This window comes from Peromyscus californicus, unplaced genomic scaffold, assembly GCF_007827085.1.
Source record: "Peromyscus californicus insignis strain IS unplaced genomic scaffold, ASM782708v3 Scaffold_14__1_contigs__length_90479793_seg_2, whole genome shotgun sequence".
In the NCBI taxonomy this organism is placed as follows: Eukaryota; Metazoa; Chordata; class Mammalia; order Rodentia; family Cricetidae; genus Peromyscus; species Peromyscus californicus.
This window is the reverse complement of record NW_026294436.1, coordinates 73,346,106-73,365,940: the sequence shown is the minus strand read 5'-3', so window position 1 is coordinate 73,365,940 and position 19,835 is coordinate 73,346,106. Positions and strand designations below refer to the sequence as shown.

The following is a 19,835-nucleotide window of genomic DNA, read 5'->3' as shown; positions in this document are numbered from 1 at the left end:
CTCTGTGTGTAGATATCTGTTTTCCTTGCTTGCCTTCTGGAGGCAAAGGGGAACGTCAGTAAGGTAATTAAAGACCCTTGCAAGGTGTGGAGAATGCACAAGATGCAAAATGAACACTGGTGACTACATTCCCATCTCTGCTTTACTGGAGTCCTACCTGGATGAGAAGCTCAGGGCTAGAGTTTACAAGCAGAAGAGAAAAGAGCAACTAAGAGACAGATTTCACAGGGATTCATGTGAAACTGAATGAAGAAATCAATGTGAAATTCACATGTGCAGATGTGCATGTAAGCGTGCACACACACACACACACACACACACACACACACACACACACAGTTCTTACCCGTGTATTGTCCATCAAGGGTGATTTGGCCTAAAGCCTGATGCCTAGCCACAATGATTTCATGCCACTGTCCATCACTGTATTGTTTGCCATGATCATCAGTTGTGGTAACCTCCACTAGTGATCCCTTAAGAGAATGAATGAACAAGTAAATGAATGAAAGCTCACATTTAGATGCCAGTGACACTGTATATTTCTTTCTCTTTTTTAATGAATATTTTTATTTTATAATTAATTTAATTTTACATATCAGCCACGGATTCCCCTATCTTCCCTTCTCCCATCCCCCCCCCCCCCCGTCTTCCCCCACATTCCACCACCCATTCCCACCTCCTCCAAGGCAAGGTCTCCCCTGGGGATTCAGCCCAGCCTGGTAGCTTCAGTTGAGGCAGGGCAGATCCCCTCCTCCCTGCACCAAAGCTGAGCAAAGTGTCTCAGCATAGGCCCTAGGTTCCAAAAAGGCAGCTCATGCACCAAGGACAGGTCCCAGTTCCACTGCCTGGGGGCCTCCTAAACTGTCATGCTAGAACTCTCATCCAGTGACTGATGGAAGCAGATGCAGAGATCCATGACCAAGCCCCAGGTAGAGCTCCAGGAGTCCAATTGGAGAGGGATTATATGAGCAAGAGATATTGAGACCATGATTGGAAAAAGCACAGGGACAAATAGCCAAACTAGTGAAAACACATGAACTATGAACCAAGGGCTGAGGAGCCCCCATGGAACTGGACCAGGCCCTCTGGATAAGTGAGACAGTTGATTAGCTTGAACTGTTTAGGACACTGTATATTTCTTATAAACCAGTTCACAGATTTCATCATTATGATCCCAATACAAAGCAGCCACTCTGTCAGATGGAACTCAACATGCATGGCATCCAGTGATCGTGATGACCATCCTGTGGTGTGCATCTGAAAATCACAGTGACCAAAAGGAGAGACCTCTCCAGACCAGGACTCTCTTACAAAGGCACTTGTATTTTGGGTATCTATGTTCATATTTTAACATTCATGGAGGCACTATAAAGAAGAGAATAATTTAAAACTGAGAAACGTTGTAAATATATATTTTAAGGATAAACAAGCATCAGGAAAATTAGCTTCCCGTCACTAATAATTTTATAATATGCACTATAAGAGGGAACAGGAAATGAGTTGGGTTAAAGGTATTTATTGAACTTGTATGTGTAGTTAAATTTGTTTTTCAATGCTTTGTACTCTAAAATCTAGCATTTATAGCTCTGGTAGGATAGTAATAACACAGTGAAAAATGGGTTCTTGAGTAGATGAGATCCAATGAATGGCAGATACCAAGAAGAAAGATTGGCAAGGAAAAAGAAGCAATGAAGAAAAAGTGAACAGCCTGCCTAGTGCATTAGAGGCATGTGAACACAGTTTCATTGTACAAATCAGAATAAATAGAAGAAACTCCATCCTCATTAACCATCATTTACTATTGTGACTAAGAAAGCAGATCCCTCCAAACCCAAGCAAGACAAATTTAATATCAAGGTTGATTTACCTGAGAAAGAATCAAATATGAAGTTGATGAAAGTTCTTAAAAATGTAAGCAAGTTTGGTTAAAATAGTACATATTTAAAAAAAAATAATCTGGAGTTGAAGGGATGACTCAGTGGTTAAGAGCCCTAGCTGCTCTTGCAGAGGACCTGGGTTTGATTCTCAGTGCCCACGCGGCAGTTTATAACCATGTGTAACTCCAGTTTGGAGAGTGATATGGGGGGTGCGGTGGGGTGAGTGGATCCATCTCCCTCTTCTGGCCTCCTCTAGTACTACACACATGTTACATAGATACATGTAGGGAAATACTGATACACATAAAATACAAATAAATATTTTTTTAAAAAAAACTTACCCAGAATGTTTCATCAAACTCTAACAATTTTGCTCTACTATTTTTCATAAGGGGAAAAACCCTGGTAATCCTCTACCATGATAGATTTACATGGCACAGCACAAGACATTAGCTACAGTTTCTTATATGAAATATTTCTGTTTATATTTCCCTAAGAATAGAACGCATCCATTGTATGCATCTAATTGGCTTTTGCCAAGCCTCATAATATACTCCGCAACACACATGATGTATAGAATCTCATGCTACCCATGTTAAGACAGCAGCAACAACATCCACCAAAAAGAGACTTTATTTCCCATAAGCACAGTAGTTGCTTCTCACATGGCCAGTACCCCAACTTACATAGACAATCTGGTCAGTGGCACACATGACCATTTTCAAAGTTATCTCTAGTCTTAGACTTTCTTCCTTTTCCTGTTTTTTTTCCTACATATTCCTTTATTTTCCTCAACTCTATTTCAACATTTTAATATTTTACAAACACACATTTCATTATCGTAGTTTAATAATTAAAACCAGAACTGGTGTCGTGCCCAATTAATGTGCCCTGGTAGCATGCCCATTAGTTTTTCCATTAGTGAATTCAACAATACTAATGGGATTACTAGCATGGGATGCTAATTGGGTGTGACATAAGAAACTGGCTTACTTCTGAGCATACCCTTGCTAATGATGAAATTAATGAGCATTTTATTAAACGCTGTCTCATCAAAGTGTACTTAGTTAGCGTTAAAATTGTTACAAACGGTTCTGCATTTTAAAGATCAGGTGTCTGAGGCGAGGCTCTACACATTTTGTTTGGCAGTAATCTGCAGTATGGATAGTTCTCCCCATCAGACTCCTATTGACTGGATGCAGATCCACTGAGGTAGCCTAGAGCAGAGCTCACCAAACTTTACCTAAGTCTTAGAGGAACTTTGCACAGCATCCTTTGATGAGAATGCCAATATCCATGTAATAAAAATTCTACAGTCAGGGCTAGTGTTACACATGGAAAACACCAGGCAATTAGACTCTGCTCACAACTATTTGAAAGTTCTATGTTCAAAGGTTCCTTGTCTGTGAAAACATAAAGTTCTGTGTTGTTTCTGTGAATGTCACTGAGTATAGAATACTGAAGAGTTAAACCGGGTGATAAAATATCATCTCATCAAATCTATACAAAATTGGAGTAGCCAAATAAAGGACTAGACTGTTATAGCTATTTTAGAGACTTGATGAAACTATAAAGTTTCAATTAAAGTCTCATATTTGTCCCCTTTCAAGCTTTATTTTTATTTATTTAAATTGCATGTGCATGCCTGCATATGTGTGTGTGTGTGTGTGTGTGTGTGTGTGTGTGTGTGTGTGTGGTATGACTGCAGCTGCCTGTAGAGGCATCAGATATCCCTGGAGCTGGAATTACGATGGTTGTGAGTCACCCATTGCCTCTGATGGGGATTGAATTCAGGCCCTCTGTAAGATCAGTGTATATTCTTAACTTCTAAACCCTCTCCATTCCTTGTTTATATATATATATATATATATATATATATATATATATATATATATATATATATATATATATATATATATATATATATATAAAATCTATTTTCACAATGGTTCCCAGCATTCAGTTTCTGAGACACCCATATCCAATTTTAACAACCATTAAGGATCTTGTTTCTTCTCCCTAAGTACTTATCCAACAGATCACCTGGCTATATAGGAGAGAAACCAAGTTTTAGATGAATGGCCTCCCTCTGTGTAGGACTTACAGCTATGCCAGCAATTCCGTTCTCAGGCTTATTAAGACATTTTAAAACTTGAAACATGCAAGAGAATATGAAGTTATTTTGAAATTGTGTTGTAGTGTGCTGTGGGATGTTCTGTATGGCAAATGTGTTGCTGATTAGTCAATAAATAAAACACTGATTGGCCATTGGCTAGGCTGGAAGTGTAGGCGGGACAAGGAGGAGAATAAAGCTGGGAAGTGGAAAGCTGAGTCAGAGAGACACTGCCAGCTGCCACGATGACAAACAGCATGTGAAGATGCCGGTAAGCCACGAGCCATGTGGCAAGGTATAGATTAATGGAAATGGATTAATTTAAGCTATAAGGACAGTTAGCAAGAAGCCTGCCACGGCCATACAGTTTGTAACCAATATAAGTCTCTGTGTTTACTTGGTCGGGTCTGAGCGGCTGTGGGACTGGCAGGTGAAAGAGATTTGCCCTGACTGTGGACCAGGCAGGAAAACTCAAGCTACAGTAGTGACTTTCAAATTCTTAGAAAACAGCTGGTCATGGTGGTACATGCCTTTAATCCCAGCAGTCAGGAGGCAGAGGCAGGTGCATCTCTATGCGTTCGAGGCCAGCCTGGTCTACAGAGTACGTTCCAGGACAGCTAGAATCATCACACAGAGGAACCCTGTCTTGAAAAAACAAACAAGCAAACAAAGAAATAACAACAACAACAGAAAACTCCTGGAAAATGTCCCTTTCAGGATTCAAAATCAAATTCCTGTGAATGGACTCAGGCACAGTCCTTTGAAACTCAAAACCTCAGTTTACTCTGGGAAAGGTCAAAGTATCCAGTAAATAAAGTCAGCAACACATCACAGAATCATTAACAGTCAGAAACTTCATCTCAGAAAATGGATGATCTGATTTAACTATAGTAGGGTTTTAGTCACAATTATCTAACACTTAGCCAGATAATCTGTCAAAAGTGTTTATCATGCATCTATATTTTCCCAAGGATCAGGTTAGGGATAAAGCAGTCCTCACTGGGTCACATTCCGATAAGAAAAACACATTAAGCACATAATTACCAGTGTGGTGGGAACAATGCAGAGTTCACTAGGTAACCTTGTCTTAATTTACAGAGAAAAGGGAAAAAATGACTTACAGTGATGCTTAAAGTCCTTAAAAATATATAAGTATGATGTTGATATCAGGTGCACAGCAGAAATGCACAACAGAAATGGGTCTACTTCTTTAAATGTGGGGTATCTCGAACTTCACACACAAATCTATATGCAGTTTTCTATCCCAAAATGAGAACAAATAGAAGGAGACTGTTCAAATTTTTTTCTATTTGGCAGTTTCAATAATTGTCTAAAAATAAGCAGGGCCTTCATTATGCAGTGAACAGATATGTCCAGTTAACCTGCATTAAATATGAACTTCTTTGCGGTGGGTGAGGGCAGAGCCCATGCGAGCTGGTGCTCACTGCTTCTTGGATTGCTTCCTGGCCCAGGACCACTTAGTATAATATATCTGATTACATCTTCTCCAATACACCCGAGGCAAGCCTGCTCAACCAATACCTGACTTTTTCTAAAGTAAATGAATTGTCAGTGTGCTGAAAGCAGGCAGCTTTCACCTCATACAGAGTGATTATTATTCCAGACAGAAATGTGCTTACCCAGCACTGTAGATCCCTCCTTTCTCCCCCCAGCTTCCCACTTTTGCTAGCACAGTTTTCTTATTTCAGTATTTGGCCGGTATCTACCAACTCAGTATATACTTAGGATCGGGCTGTATGGGACAGGGGTGGAGCAGCTTGGAAGCTGCTGGCAGGGTGAATTCTGGTGAGGGAGACGGGGGGGGGGGGGGGGGGGGGGCGGGGGGCGCACAAAAGGGCAGAAGTGATGAGAAGTGTTCTCTGGTACTGTGACTTGTACCAGTCTATCTGAGGAGACTCCAGAGAGCTCACTGGCAGCATCCTCAGATCATGACAGTCCTGTGGCTGGGTGAGGAGAGGCATTGTTTGGTCCCTTTATCTCCTGTAGTGCGGTCTTCAAGGTCCCCACACTTTTGAAAGAGAGCAGGACTCACATCAAAAGAGATGGTGTGTTGACATTCGGATCTAGAGACATCAGGTTTTCATTCTCTAAATGCTTTGCCTCAAATGTTTAAGGATGAGAGTATGTCTGTGCATACATTTATTGAAGACTTTTAGTTTGAGAGGGACATCTGTAGTTCTTGGGAGTGGCATGCTGTCACTTTCTCATGTTTGTGTCCCCAGGGCCTAACTCCAGAGCCAAGTTCTCTTTCTTTTTTCTAAGTTTTGGTGTGTGTGTGTGTGTGTGTGTGTGTGTGTGTGTGTGTGTGTGTGTGTTGTATACATGTGTGAGTATGTACACAGTTCAGTATCATCTTCCTCTATTACTCTCCATCTTGTGTTTTGAGACAGGGGCTCTCACTGAACCGAACCCGGAGTGCACAGACTTTGTTAGGCTGGTGGCCCATGAGCTTCAAGGATCCACCTGTCTCTGTCTCTGCAGACACCCTCACCACACTAGCTTTTTATGTGTATGCTGGGGATCCAAACTCAGACCCTTAATTCGCATAGCAAGTACTTTACTCGTTGAACCATCTTCTGAGCCCTGTGAGCTCTTAGCCAGGTTGCACAGAAAAACAAAAACAAATTTACTCTCAACACCACTTCTCTCACTTGGTCTGAAGCAGTTGGTCTAACTTAGGATGGAGATCTTGGTAGCTTCAAGAATGAGCTGCCATCCTCCATCCATGTGAGAGCTCTGCAGGCAAGTGCTGGAATGACCAAGGTCCTATTCCACGTGGCTTCTCCAGTATCCCCAGGTAGGAGCAGGATAGGGGGTGAGAGCAGAGGCTTTCACTCCTCTACTTCTGCTGCTCACTTTCCCTGTTTCCCCTGCTTTGTGTGTGTGTGAGTTGTTGTTTGTGGACTTTTACAATTAAGCATTTGGTTTCTTTGTTCACTGTGTTTATCTCTGTGTTCTCTGAAAACTTGTATTTAATGGTCATTCTTTCTCAATACGATAGAGTTCCTGACCTCCTCCTACACTAAATGGAACTTTAAAAGTCTTTTCTGTCTCTCCTCTTTTGTTTTCTTTTGCTATGGTGTTCATTCTGCCCCTGCTTTGATACTCTTCCATTTCAAAGATTGTCTCTGCTTGTAAAACCCATGACTAGCCATGCACTCATGGAACACTCAGGGTTAAGCTAACCAGGTGAAGTTGATCCTTTACCCTGGTTCTCTTTGGGGCATTTTAGACATGCTTCTCGTACCGTCCAGATGCCTTATTGACACAGTCTTCATATGGTTTCCAGGCCATATTTTATCCCAAGTTTTTGAATATATGGAAGCATCCTTGTTTGCTGATGAAAAGAAACACTGAAGGAATGCTAAACCATCCTGGACATAGCTTCATGCTGTCTTTTGAGAGACAGGGGCTCATGTAGCCTGGGTTGACTTTGAACACTTGGCCATCCTCCTACCTCAGTCTCTTTCCAAGTTACAGGAGTACATCCCTGACTTTAGACCTAGACTGCTTGGTTTTAAAATCTGCCAATTAGTACTTGTGGCTCACATGGATCGCCCAGGAAATGGGACATAAGATGCCTACCTCATCCATGTGTCAGCAAGTGGGACCAGATGTTCAGGGCTCTGGGTAGAGAGAATATGTATCACAATGCTGGGCACAGGGCTCACTCACTAAATCTTGACTTGGATTTGCTAGGTTTTTCCAATAAATTTCTAATAGATTTTCTATAAACACAGACATTTTTAAGTGTCATACTATTTTTATCTTGTTCCTCCTTTTCTTGTTGTTCTGGAACTTTCTCCAATGTTATGTTCTACTAATCTGAGCCTCAAAATACCTCTTCTCTAATTAATCCCCTTAAAGTTTTCAAAGGAAAATAATGTTTTCAGCTCTGTAATTGACTACAGCTACCATCTGCCCTGCCTCCCATGGCAGCTGCCGCTTCTTGCTCTTTCTCTGGCTATTGGGATTGTTGGTGATGGTAACACTATTATCCACTAACTTTCTATCTATCAGCATCCAATAAGAAGCTGCAGTTCCAGCAGGCGAGGGCCATCCAGTGGTCCTTGTCATAAAGGTCATCTAATTACCCAGCCAAGGACCTATGAGGCCACTTTGAAGATACCAGGAAGAAACCTTTTCCTCCACATCCCCAGGTCCCAGCTTTGCAAAGCAGGAAACTCTCTACCTGCCTGTTCCAGAGCCTGGCAGGATCCTCAGCCTCACTTGATCCAAAGAGCCCTGGGTCACCACCTCCTACAAAGGTCACCGGGTGTTTGAGTCCCAGTCCCCACCACCCCTTCCCCCTCAGCCCCTAGTCCCGAGGTCACTGGGTGTCTGAGCCCTGGTTCTCCCCACAAAGTCACCTGGTGTCTGAGTCCTAGGTCTCCCCTCAAGGTTACTGTATGTCTAAGCCCCAGTTCTTCCCACCAGGTCACTGGGTGTTCATGTTGTAAGAGTCTGAGGCCATTACCCACAGCTATCAGTCCAGGATCGTAAGCGCAGCTTGGACACAGATGGGAAAAGCCCCACCAGTTTTCATAATGTCACACAAAGCGTTCATGTAGAAGCACTGTTTATGACTTGAGTCATGGGTTAGAGGGAAGACCTGAACAAATGGAAAGTAAATAATTGTATTCTTTGCTAAATCACTCACAGGTCAGATATGTCAAAAGGTCACTAGAACTTCCTAACTGATGAGAAGACATCTTTCCAATGGTTTCTCTCAAGGCTGGATGAGCAGACAACTGAGGGAGAGGACTCTTCCACGGAGCTGCCTGCAGCTTGGGCAGAGACGTCCCACAGATGTGGCGCTTGTAAATCATGTCCCGTGCTCAGGGAGGAGATGTAGCTGGCTGAGAGTTACCCATGCTCCTTTGAGTAACCCCAAGAAACTCACTAGTTCACCCAGCCAAACTTGCAGAATCATTTCTTGAGTCTACCATTGGTGTCCTATATGGGACAAACAGACATTTGCTCACATCTTCCAAGGAAAATTCACACACAAAAATGACAATTCAATATTATGTTTGCAAAGACTGATAACTCAGGCCCCCAAACCTTCCATTTTATGCTCATATGATCTCAAAAATCTCTTTCAAAATAGTCATAGAATAGTTTAAATTAATTATTTTACCACATACTTTCTAGGTTGCTTCCCAGGGCTACAACCATATTTAACTTTAAAATGATTGGCGTCTGAAACATGAAGTTAAATGGTACTTAAAAGCTACTTAAATATTTGCTAGTAAAATAGTTAAGAAGGAAAGGAAAGGAGGAGGAAGAGAGGCAGGCATGAGAAAAAACAAGATCATAATTTATTGTCTGAAGAAAAAATAAATCTGTTCAGATTCACTTAAACAATTAGTTGATTTTGATTTTGTGGCAAGGTCCCATCTGTACCACAGGTTGACCTGGAATTCACTACATCCCAAGGCTAGCCTCCTATTCACAGCACTTCCCCAGCCCCAGTCTCCAAAGGACAGGATTCCAGGTATACACCACCACACCCACCTATTCATTTTAAATAATCATAAGCTAGTTTACTAATCCTAAGCACATAGCTTCATAGAATAGATGGGGTTGGGAGAGAGCTCTGCTATTTCAACTGTGGAGAGTCATTTCCTTTTTGTAGTTTTCATTTTCCTCACTGGTAGGATGTAGATCAGTAGTTCTCAACCTGTGGGTCAAGACCCATGTGGAGGCACCTGCATATCAGATATTTACAATTCATAATAATAGCAAAATTGCAGTTATGAAGTAGCAATGGAACAATTTTATGGTTGGGAGTCATCACAACATGAGGAACTGTAGTAAAAGGCTGCAGCTTTAGGAAGGTTGAGAAGCATCGCTGTAGAGAACAACCTCTGATGCATACCTTGAGAGTTTCAGAAGAGGATTCTTCATGCACATCTGTGTACTTACCCCAGTGCCCGGCACCCACCTGGCATTCTCAAAAGTGATAATCATCATGGCTAGTAATTTACCTGGGGATTGGAAAGAAAATATGGACGGCCATTCTTCAGCTGAAGGGCAAAATACTCCTCCTGGTTGTCAGGGGACACTGCGAGGATGATCAGCCCTTCAGGCATCCTTGTCCGGAAGCTAGCCTTGATGCCTGGAGATGCAAGTGGCATCGGTAAGTCACGGCTGTAGTTTTGTTGATTCTTTCTGATAAATGTACATTTACTTTCATTATTATTTATGATGCAGTGAATACAGTCAGGAAATTATACACAGCAATGTGCTGGGATGGCCCTAGTCAATGGGTTTAAATATATACCGTGTTAAAGGCTAAGTAGCACTTGGAAATTATGTTACCCTCATGTTAATCAATATAAAATGAACTCTAAATATGTGCAAAAAATCATGCACCTGAAAAGACACGATGTCAAACCCAAAATTGGATACTTAATAGTATCAGTTTGAAAATATTATCAGAGGGTCCTAAAAAGTAAATGACTTTTTGACAGAAAGGAAAAACTCCAAGGGCCTTATTTAAATACCTGTGAAAATGAAAGAATCAGTTCAGCAATAGATGTTAAAACAAAAAGACCTGGATAAGCTGGCTTCTTGGAGCTGGTTGAGTCAGCAAACAGTGGCAGCCTTCAGAATTGCAGTCATTACTGACCCTTCAAACCACACACACACCATTCAATACTCTAATCTCATAGGACTTCCTAGCTCAGGCAATGGGAGCAATTTGCAATGTTCCTCTCACAGACATTGCTAGGACCCATCGGCCCCATCTCCAGTCTTGGGATCCCCCACCTACACAGCACATATGGGAGAACTCTTCCTGTATAGAGGGTGTCTAGCTGAAGGTGCTGAAGCTGGCAGTCAGGGCTGAGTACCACGGTCTCATTGGAAATATAAAATGAACAGAGCAGACTGTGAGAATAAAGAGATCAACAACACACCTGAAAATCAAACAAAAGCTAAAACACAATAATAAATAATGAATGAATTCTGATTTAAGCAGTAATACACAATAGGCCAGGATTATAACCACTTGAAAAACTCTCCCTTTAGGCTGGGCTAATAACTGAAGGACCTACAGGGATGGATAAATTTCATTTTGTTGCTATGTTGGGGGGAGCATTTGTTTGAATTTACAGGTTTTAATCCACTATTGAGGGATTTCAGGGTAGGAACTCAAGCAGGAACAGGGGCTTAGAGCAGAGACCTTGAAGGAGCTGCTTCTGGCTCACCCAAGGTTCATGTGAGGCTAGCTTTCTGATACAGCCCAGGACCACCAGCCCAGGGATTGGTGCTACCCACAGTGGGCTGGGTCCTCTGACATCAATTAGCAGTCAAGGCCATCTTGTCTACCACCTCTGGATATGTTCATAGGACAATCCAGTCTGGCAAACACTCTTCTCAGATGACGCATTCTAGGCTGTGTCAAGTTGACTCAGCTTTGGTTCAGTGGTAAAGACCTCAGGACCCATTCTTGGTCCATCTTCCCACTCCATTCTCTAACACAGTATATAGATGTATTTCATAAGTATATTGAGATTTGAGGTGAAAAAATGGGAGATGGGAGGTTCAACTGACCATTAGGTTTTGATCTTCTCTTTGCTCTCAAATGCTATGACTAAAATTATGGCTTTCAAGCTAAATAGCTCAAGGGCATTGAATAAAAATAGCTGTAATTCAGGACATGAAGGGTACACTGCTCCCTACTGATGGGCAGGATGGCATCTCTAGAGCAGCAGCAGAGACGATGGAAGTCAGGGATTGAGTGAGGGAAGAGGAAAACAGTTATCCAATCTGAGTATACTGTTGTCTATAATTTGAGAAATCTGGGGAATGAAAAATATCCAAGGATTATGGGAATATGTAAATACTTAAGATGCATTTGGGAATATTTTACTTTTTACATGCCATTCAAAGAGTGTACAAATGCATGTGTTTCTCAAAATACAATAATTGGCAAGCTTTCTAGAACAAAGAAATGTCTTTTAGACCAACAAATACATGAAGCTGTATTGAGAAGTGTCTCCCATGAAGGGAAAATGAAGTACAATAAAGGACGTCTTGATTTGATGGTGTCAGCTACTCTTTCTCAGTCTTGACGTCTTTTTCCTCTATGTTTTCCAAGATGAATAGAAAATGATTTTCTTTCTCCTAGACCCTAGGAGGAAAATGAAAACTTACTATTTTATTGAATCATGTTCTTAATAATTAGATTACTATAGCTATCCATATAGACAAATCCTAGCATTTGAGCCAAATGCTTACTTTGTATAATCAATTATTTAAATGAACCAAACTCACAAATAAATATATGTAAATATAAACATAATAATAGTTTGATGGATGTATGAAATAAAGAAAATGTTATTGAATTTACAATGAGGTAGAATGGTTAAATGCACAATTATTCAAAATAATTAACACCCCCTTTTCCCCAAAGAAAGCCACATAGTTACAGATTCCCAAGCGCTGACTTAGGCTCGCCATGTGACTGTCATTGACCAAAGGAATGAAAGCAGATATGAAGCCCTTTGTGGGGGCAGAGCCTCCCTCCCCTCACTCCCTTCTGCCTCACACACGTGTTTCCATCTTGGGTCTAGGAGAAAGAAAACTTGTGGACCACAGCCAAACAAGTGAACCAACAGCTTCACTGTAGATGATTGTGTGAAGAAGCTACAGTACAGCTCAAAGAGGCAGCAGAGTGAATAGCAGCTTTCTCCTTCCTAAAATGGGGATCTATACTTTTTTAAGGCAAGACAAAGAGGAAAAGAACTAAATTTCATTATCTGCATTTAGAGAAGAGAAATAGTAGTGTGCTTGTGTTGTTTCTAAACTTATACATTTATTTGAGAAATATTTAAGGTACCAAAATTCAGTGGCTAGTGGGACAAGTATCAGCAAATATGTCCAGTGGTTATGTATACACAGATATATTTGAGTGTATATGTATACACACACTATAACAAGAAAGAAAAAATATATGAAATAAAACACAGTATGTATAAGACTAGACAAATGCCAAATTCATAAACAAGTAGATGGAGGATAAATTCCAACTCTGATGAGAGCTAGGCACTACACTTATCTGGGGATACAAGGGCAGACATTTAGAATACAGTTGGAAATCATACTGCTTAAGGAGTGTGGCAACAGTAGATTAACCTCAAGGGTCCATGACTTTACCAGCCACAGGTGTTGGTTAGATTTGCAGTGCCAAACGTTGATTCCCTCTTACTGAGGGGAACTTAAGTTCAATTAGATGGCTGTGGGTTACTCCTATCAGGAGTCTAACCCCAGTTAATCATCTATAACACAACTCTGCACCTAAGGAGACGTTACAGAAGTCAGGACAGAAAAACTGGAAGTGACAGAGGACAAGGATGTCTGCTATGAGATAGTATCTTCCAAGCATGCCAGGGAGCTGTACGCATGAAATAACAGATCTGCACAGTGTGGTATACAGTTCACTCCTGTTGCCTGTGGGTTAAGATGTAGAACTCTTAGCTCCTTCTCCAGCACCATGTCTGCCTGCATGGTGCCATATCCCGTCCTGATGATAATAATGGACTAAACCTCTGAAACTGTAAGCTACCCCAATTAAATGTTCATAAAAGTTGTGGTCATGGTATCTCTTCACAGAAATAGAAACCCTAACTAACTAAGACAATGCTCATTTCCCCACTTTTCTATATGCTATACTACAATAGAAAATTCAATCGAGAACAAATGCTGAATAGTTTTGTAAGTTTCAACCCCAAAGAAATTGTCGAAATAGGAAGCTTTATATTCACATGCTTTTCCAGGAGAATGTTTGTTCCTCCACACTCTGATTGAAAATAGGTATTTCAAAACACAAAGATTTAATGTTGTTTTTGTCTAGTTGTTGTATTATTGGTGATGGCAAAACATTCAAATAAATTAACCATTGGTATTCAGTATTTTTAAAATTATACATGCATTTCTTCACCCAGTTTCAAATCTCTGTGGCCATTTCTGTATAATATATAGGAACCTGTTGCACAGTAAGTGTTGTCAAGGACTGCAAAGTACTATCCTCTTTGTCCTAGAGTGTGGAAATCTCTCACATCTGGTCTCCATCATTTTACACACATACACACACACACTTTCACACTCACACACATTCACACTAAGTACATGCACATATTAACACTCACATAGCATACACACATATTCACACTCACATACACAGCACACACATTTACACTCACACACACATTCATACCTTCACACACATTCACACTTATATACATATAGCACACACACATTCACACAGCACACACATATTTACACACACACAGCACAAACACATTCACACTCGTACACACATTCACACATACAACACAAATATACATTCACACTTACATACATTCACGTTCAAACATACTCACATTCACACTCACACATAGAATATACACACTCATGAACTCACACACACATTCACATACACAGCACACTCACATTAACACACACATTCACACTCACATACATAGCACATACATTCATACTCACATACATATTTACTCTCACATGCACAGCAAACACACATTTATACGCACACTCACAGCACACACATATTCACACACAAAGCACACACATTCATACTTTCACACATATTCACACTTACATACACACAGCACACACACACACACACTTAAATACCACTCACACATTCATACTCATACACATTCATATCGCATATAAATCACACTCATGCAATAACTACAAACACATTCACACACACAGCACACAAACATTCACAACCATACACATTCACACTCACAGGATAACCACAAACACATTCACACACACAGAACACAAACATTCACACTCACACACATTCATACTCATATACACTTGCACTCACACAATAACCACAAACATTTTCACACACACAGCACGCATGCATTCACACTCAAACACATTCACATCCATACACATTCACACACATTCACACTCACATACCCCCATATGCACAGTACACATTCACTTTATTCTTTTTATAAAATAACAGTCAGAGTGATCCACCAGAAGAATTCCAGTCCCATCACTGCCTATTCCTAGTGCTGGCCCAAGGCTAAGAGTCTCACTCTAAAGGCTCCACTGTGTCTCCCGTTTCTTGTTACTCATTCTCTTCCTTTTTCCATTCTGTCTGGCTCATGGTCTTTGTAATTGTTCTTTCCCAAAGACCAGCACCGTTTGACATCTCACCCTTCACTGTGTTTTCACAGATGCATCTCCCTCCCCTTTGACTGCTCTATTAACAGTGAGTCCAGCCCTTTGCTTTGGCCCTCTCCATCTCACCAGCCTCTCTAGCAGCAACTCTGCTTTCATCATTCATTTAATCACCGCCCCCATTCTCCGCCCCTTAAAAAGTAACTGCCATTTCATGTCTTTGTTCATGACAAGAGACTTCTCAAATTGCTTGGCTTCTTTCTCATATTTCATAGTTTTACAACCAGTGTCAGGCTCAGCAGTTTGAACATTAGTAGAAATCTGGGGTTGGCATTTCCAGGAGAGCCCAACAAAGATGGGTGGATTAGGTAATAGAATCTTGTTCTGCCTTTTAATTTGCATTTCTAGAATGAATGCTGAACTTGTGCTTTTCTCACAGCATGGTTCCTCACGGGGATAAAGCTCCACCACATTTTGACATATATAGGTGTCTTAGTCAATGTTTTATTGCTTTGAAGAGACACCATGACCACGGCTACTCTTATAAAGGAAAACATTTAATTGGGGATGGCTTACAGTTCAGAGGTTTAGTCCATTGTCATCAAGGCAGGGAGCACGGTGGCGTGTAGGATGAGAGTTCTACATCTGGATCCAAAGGCAGCAGGAAGAGACAAAGAGCTACTTGGCCTATCTTAGGTGATGGAAATCTCAGAGCCTACCACCAGTGACGTACTTCCTCTAGCAAGGCCACACTTCCTAATCCTTCTACGTAGCACCATTCTGCTGTGGGATACTGCTTTTGTACACTGGTTTAATAAAACGCCGATTGTCCAGTAGCCAGGAAGGAAGTATAGGCGGGATAAGCAGATAAGGAGAATTCTGGGAAGAGGAAGGCTGAGTGAGGAGATGCCATCCTGCCATTCAGGGAGCAGCATGTAATGACACACAGATAAAGCCATAGAAACCTTGGCGATATATAGATTAACAGAAATGGGCTGAGTTAAAGTGTAAGAGCTAGTCAGTAGTAAGCCTGAGCTAATGGCTGAGCAGTTTTAATTAATATAAGACTCTCTGTGTTTACTTGGGTCCCAGCAACTGGGGGACTGGCGGGTGAGAGAGATTTGTCCTGACCATGGGCCAGGCAGGACACAGGAAACTTTCAGCTACACCATTCCCTGATGACTAAGCATTCAAATACATGAGCCTATGGGGGCCATTCTTATTCAAACCACCACAATGGGGTTTGAATTTTTATTATTTTTTTTAAGTACCCCTTCTCTATAAAGGATTTGATCTCCTTGCCTGTTACAGACTAGAGCCACTTAACACTGTGCTGTTTTTATTTATTTAGTTGGACAGTGTGAGATTCAGCTATATTTTTATTTTCCTCTGACTATTTTTAAATGTTCTCAGAGTGCATCAGATGCTGGAGGAACTTTGTTTTGTTGACTTCTGCATCTTTAACACCTTGAACAGTGGCTGGCACAAAACAGAGTCCTCAAAATATTTACTAAATAAATGTTTAATCTTGGGAATACTATTTTTAGTGTGTTAACACTTTGTCCTGAGTCAGTCTCTGTACTGTATTCTGTTCCACAGATACAGTTTTGTAGTAATAGAACATTTTTATCTCATAATATTTCTTATATATGACAATTTGTTCTTCCTTTCAATTCCTCAATAGACTAGAACTCAGCTTCTCAATAAAGATGTATCGAACTGAAGATCAAGACTGGCTTATATCATTTTATCCAAACTCATTCATTTTTATGTATTAACATTAAAATTATTTTCTTTCCATGAATAAAAGCCTGCATATTAAATCATAACAGATATTATATATCATATTGCATTAAAGATCAGATCTTTTCAGGTATGTTACTGCTGAATCAAATGAAAGTATTTGTTTTGTGCATGTATTTGAAACTATTTTACTGTAAACATGTTATTTAGAGTAAGTTTTCATGATTCTCACATTCAGATACACGCACATTTTCTGGAAGCATCTGGTACATTTGTCTTCTCCTTTTCAGTCATGGCACCCTTCACTTTTGTCTTCTCCAGGACAACACCAACAGTGAAAATGATAAACCTTGTTTGTTGTTGACAACTTGGGAAAACCTAACATAACTTCTGAGCCAGTATGTGGGATGTTGATGGCTGATTTTGGCAATTACTATCTTTGTCTTATAGAACTATATTTCTGGTCTGTTTTCCACATACTTCTTGTCCTTCTCTCAATGTCTGTTTCTTGAGCTGCTGTTTTGGGGAATTGAGGCAGAACAAAATATGATCACAATGAGCTACAAAGTGTTAGAAAATGTAACGTTAAAAGAGAGAGAAGGACCAGTGAGGCATGTTTGAAAGACAAGCAACCTTTTAGGTAAGGGATGAACATAAGGAAATGGAATTCCCAATAGACAATCACCCATGCAAACAAGATCATTAATAGTGACCAACGACTCCAGAACTCAAAAATACTACTGAGAGCCATGAAAAATAGTTCAGATGGCTGACAACAACTTTAGCTTAATTATAACTATAAAACTATAAGTAATGTGATGAAATTTTAGGTAAAGTTGTATTATAGATGAGTAGGTATAGAGAGAAAGATAGAGAAGTAGAGAGATTGATGTCTGCATATGCTTATATATCTACTTACACAATGACATATATACATATATATCCTAATATGTAGATATTCATCTACGTTTGGATTGTATACCAACAGAGAAATATCTATTATGTAAATATAGATACTTATCAATCTCTCCCTCTCCAGATTTCTATGTAGTTACTAATATCAAGATTTCACAAGACTAGACTATATTATTTTAAAGGATCACATTTGTAATCAGAATGCTTTTGCCAGTATCTTGTAGTTACAGACTTTTAACCAACCTTGAATAGATGACACATATATCAGATTTCAATCACCTTGAGAGGCACACATACTTCATCTGTGATATAATATACTCCACTTTCAAATTGTTTTGGGAAACTATTGTGTCTAAGATTGCAGTTATCATTTAAAACATGAGGTGAATGACTGGACTTGTTATTTTTCTCACTGTTGTGATTAAATGTCTGACAAGACACCCCTTCAGGAAGAATGGTTCATTTATAGTTTGAAGAACTACAGCCCATCATGGTGGGGAAGGCATGATGGCAGGAAGACAAGGTGTATCTCTCACAGTGCATCCCAGTCAGAGAGCAGAGAGTGGACTACAAGTGTGGTGGGATATTAAGACCCACCCCAGAGACACACTTCCTCCCATAATGCTCCATTTACTGAATATTCTATAATCTTCCATAACAGCTCTACCAGCTGGGGACCAAACATGAAAAAACACAAGCCTGTGGGGTTGCTAAACATTCAGATTACAATGCTATTTAATTTTGACACAATTTAATTGACCAGTGAATTATAATCTATCCAATATGCCTGTTGGTTTTCTGGGGTAAGTAACAGAATATCCAGAATGCATTTGGTTCCTGGAAGTATCTGCCTTTCATTGTTTATTATTAATATTTTAACAAGTGACTCTAGCGAAAGAAGTAATTAAACTTAGAAAAATTTTAGCTACAAAACATCTTTAAGATGGGATTTTTATTCTGTAGGTAAAAAGTTAAAAACTTTCTGACACACTTCTATAAAGTTTGTCAGATCTATTATTGTTTTCTAGCTTGGTGAAGGTCTATGTGCATATATGTACATAATTTATGCAGAAATAAACATACATATTTCATAGATTTAAATTTGTATGGATTCATACCAAATAAGCAAGAGTTCAGGAATTACTTGCCAATGTACTAAATATATTAGAAATATAGAAATGCCCCATGTATCATCTTATAAAGCAAGCACTGTCAAAAATTAATCAAATTCCACTGACTTGCAGCTTTAGTGCAATCGCTGAGGGATCTTGTCTGTGGAATGATTTCAGTAGCTTTTATGGCAATCCAAACTGAAAAACATGTGTTGACATCAAACAGCATGAAGAAATCACCCTTAGAAGCTTTTTGTCAAAGCCCCCTCTGCAGCCATTGACTGGACCTCAAGCAGCTGAACCAATGTGAAACTACTCTGGACTTCTTTGGAGCTAAGATCCCAGAAATGGAGTTAAGATGCACACTCATTCCCTCTCTGATGCACTGTCAGCTCCCTGTGAACCCAGAACCTCTTCAGACTGGTAAACCACATTGAAGACAAGGTGGCAGTCACATTAGTGATACACTGTGGAAGAATCCTGACTTTCAGTGTAGATGGATATAGATGAAGAAGCTGAAGTTCAGGTACAATAAAAAATAAAAAGTAGTGTTCAAACAAAGAAAGGAAACGTGAAGGTAGCAAGGGTTTACTACAGTTCAGCATGGCCACATAGGTGCTGAAATCATTTTATCATGCATCCTCCATCTAACTAGAGGATGGGAAGCTGCCCCTGCTGGTACACAGAATCTGGCTACTATCCATGCAATAACTAGGAGCATGACCCTCCCATTCAGCCCACTGGACCATGTTTGTCAGTGGTAAGGCTAGGGGAAGTTGTTTACTTGCTGCCTAGAGTCCACCCTTGTCTTTGCTATTCTCTGCAGAGTGAGTAACCAGGGATTGGTAAAGCTTGAGTGTCCTGCTACAAGTGTCCTCT

The 19,835-nt window shown here is 40.2% G+C and overlaps 1 protein-coding gene across 1 annotated transcript in view; it reads right to left on the bottom strand.

Annotated features, from left to right (window-relative positions):
• Window positions 1–19,835, bottom strand: part of Ush2a (usherin) — a 706,426-nt gene that overhangs the window by 419,479 nt on the left and 267,112 nt on the right. Inside the window, exons 21-22 of the mRNA XM_052737975.1 lie at window positions 10,002–10,132; window positions 347–473 (exon numbers count right to left, since the gene is read on the bottom strand). Coding sequence (XP_052593935.1) covers window positions 347–473; window positions 10,002–10,132 — 258 coding nt within the window. The remainder of the gene's footprint in view (window positions 1–346; window positions 474–10,001; window positions 10,133–19,835) is intronic.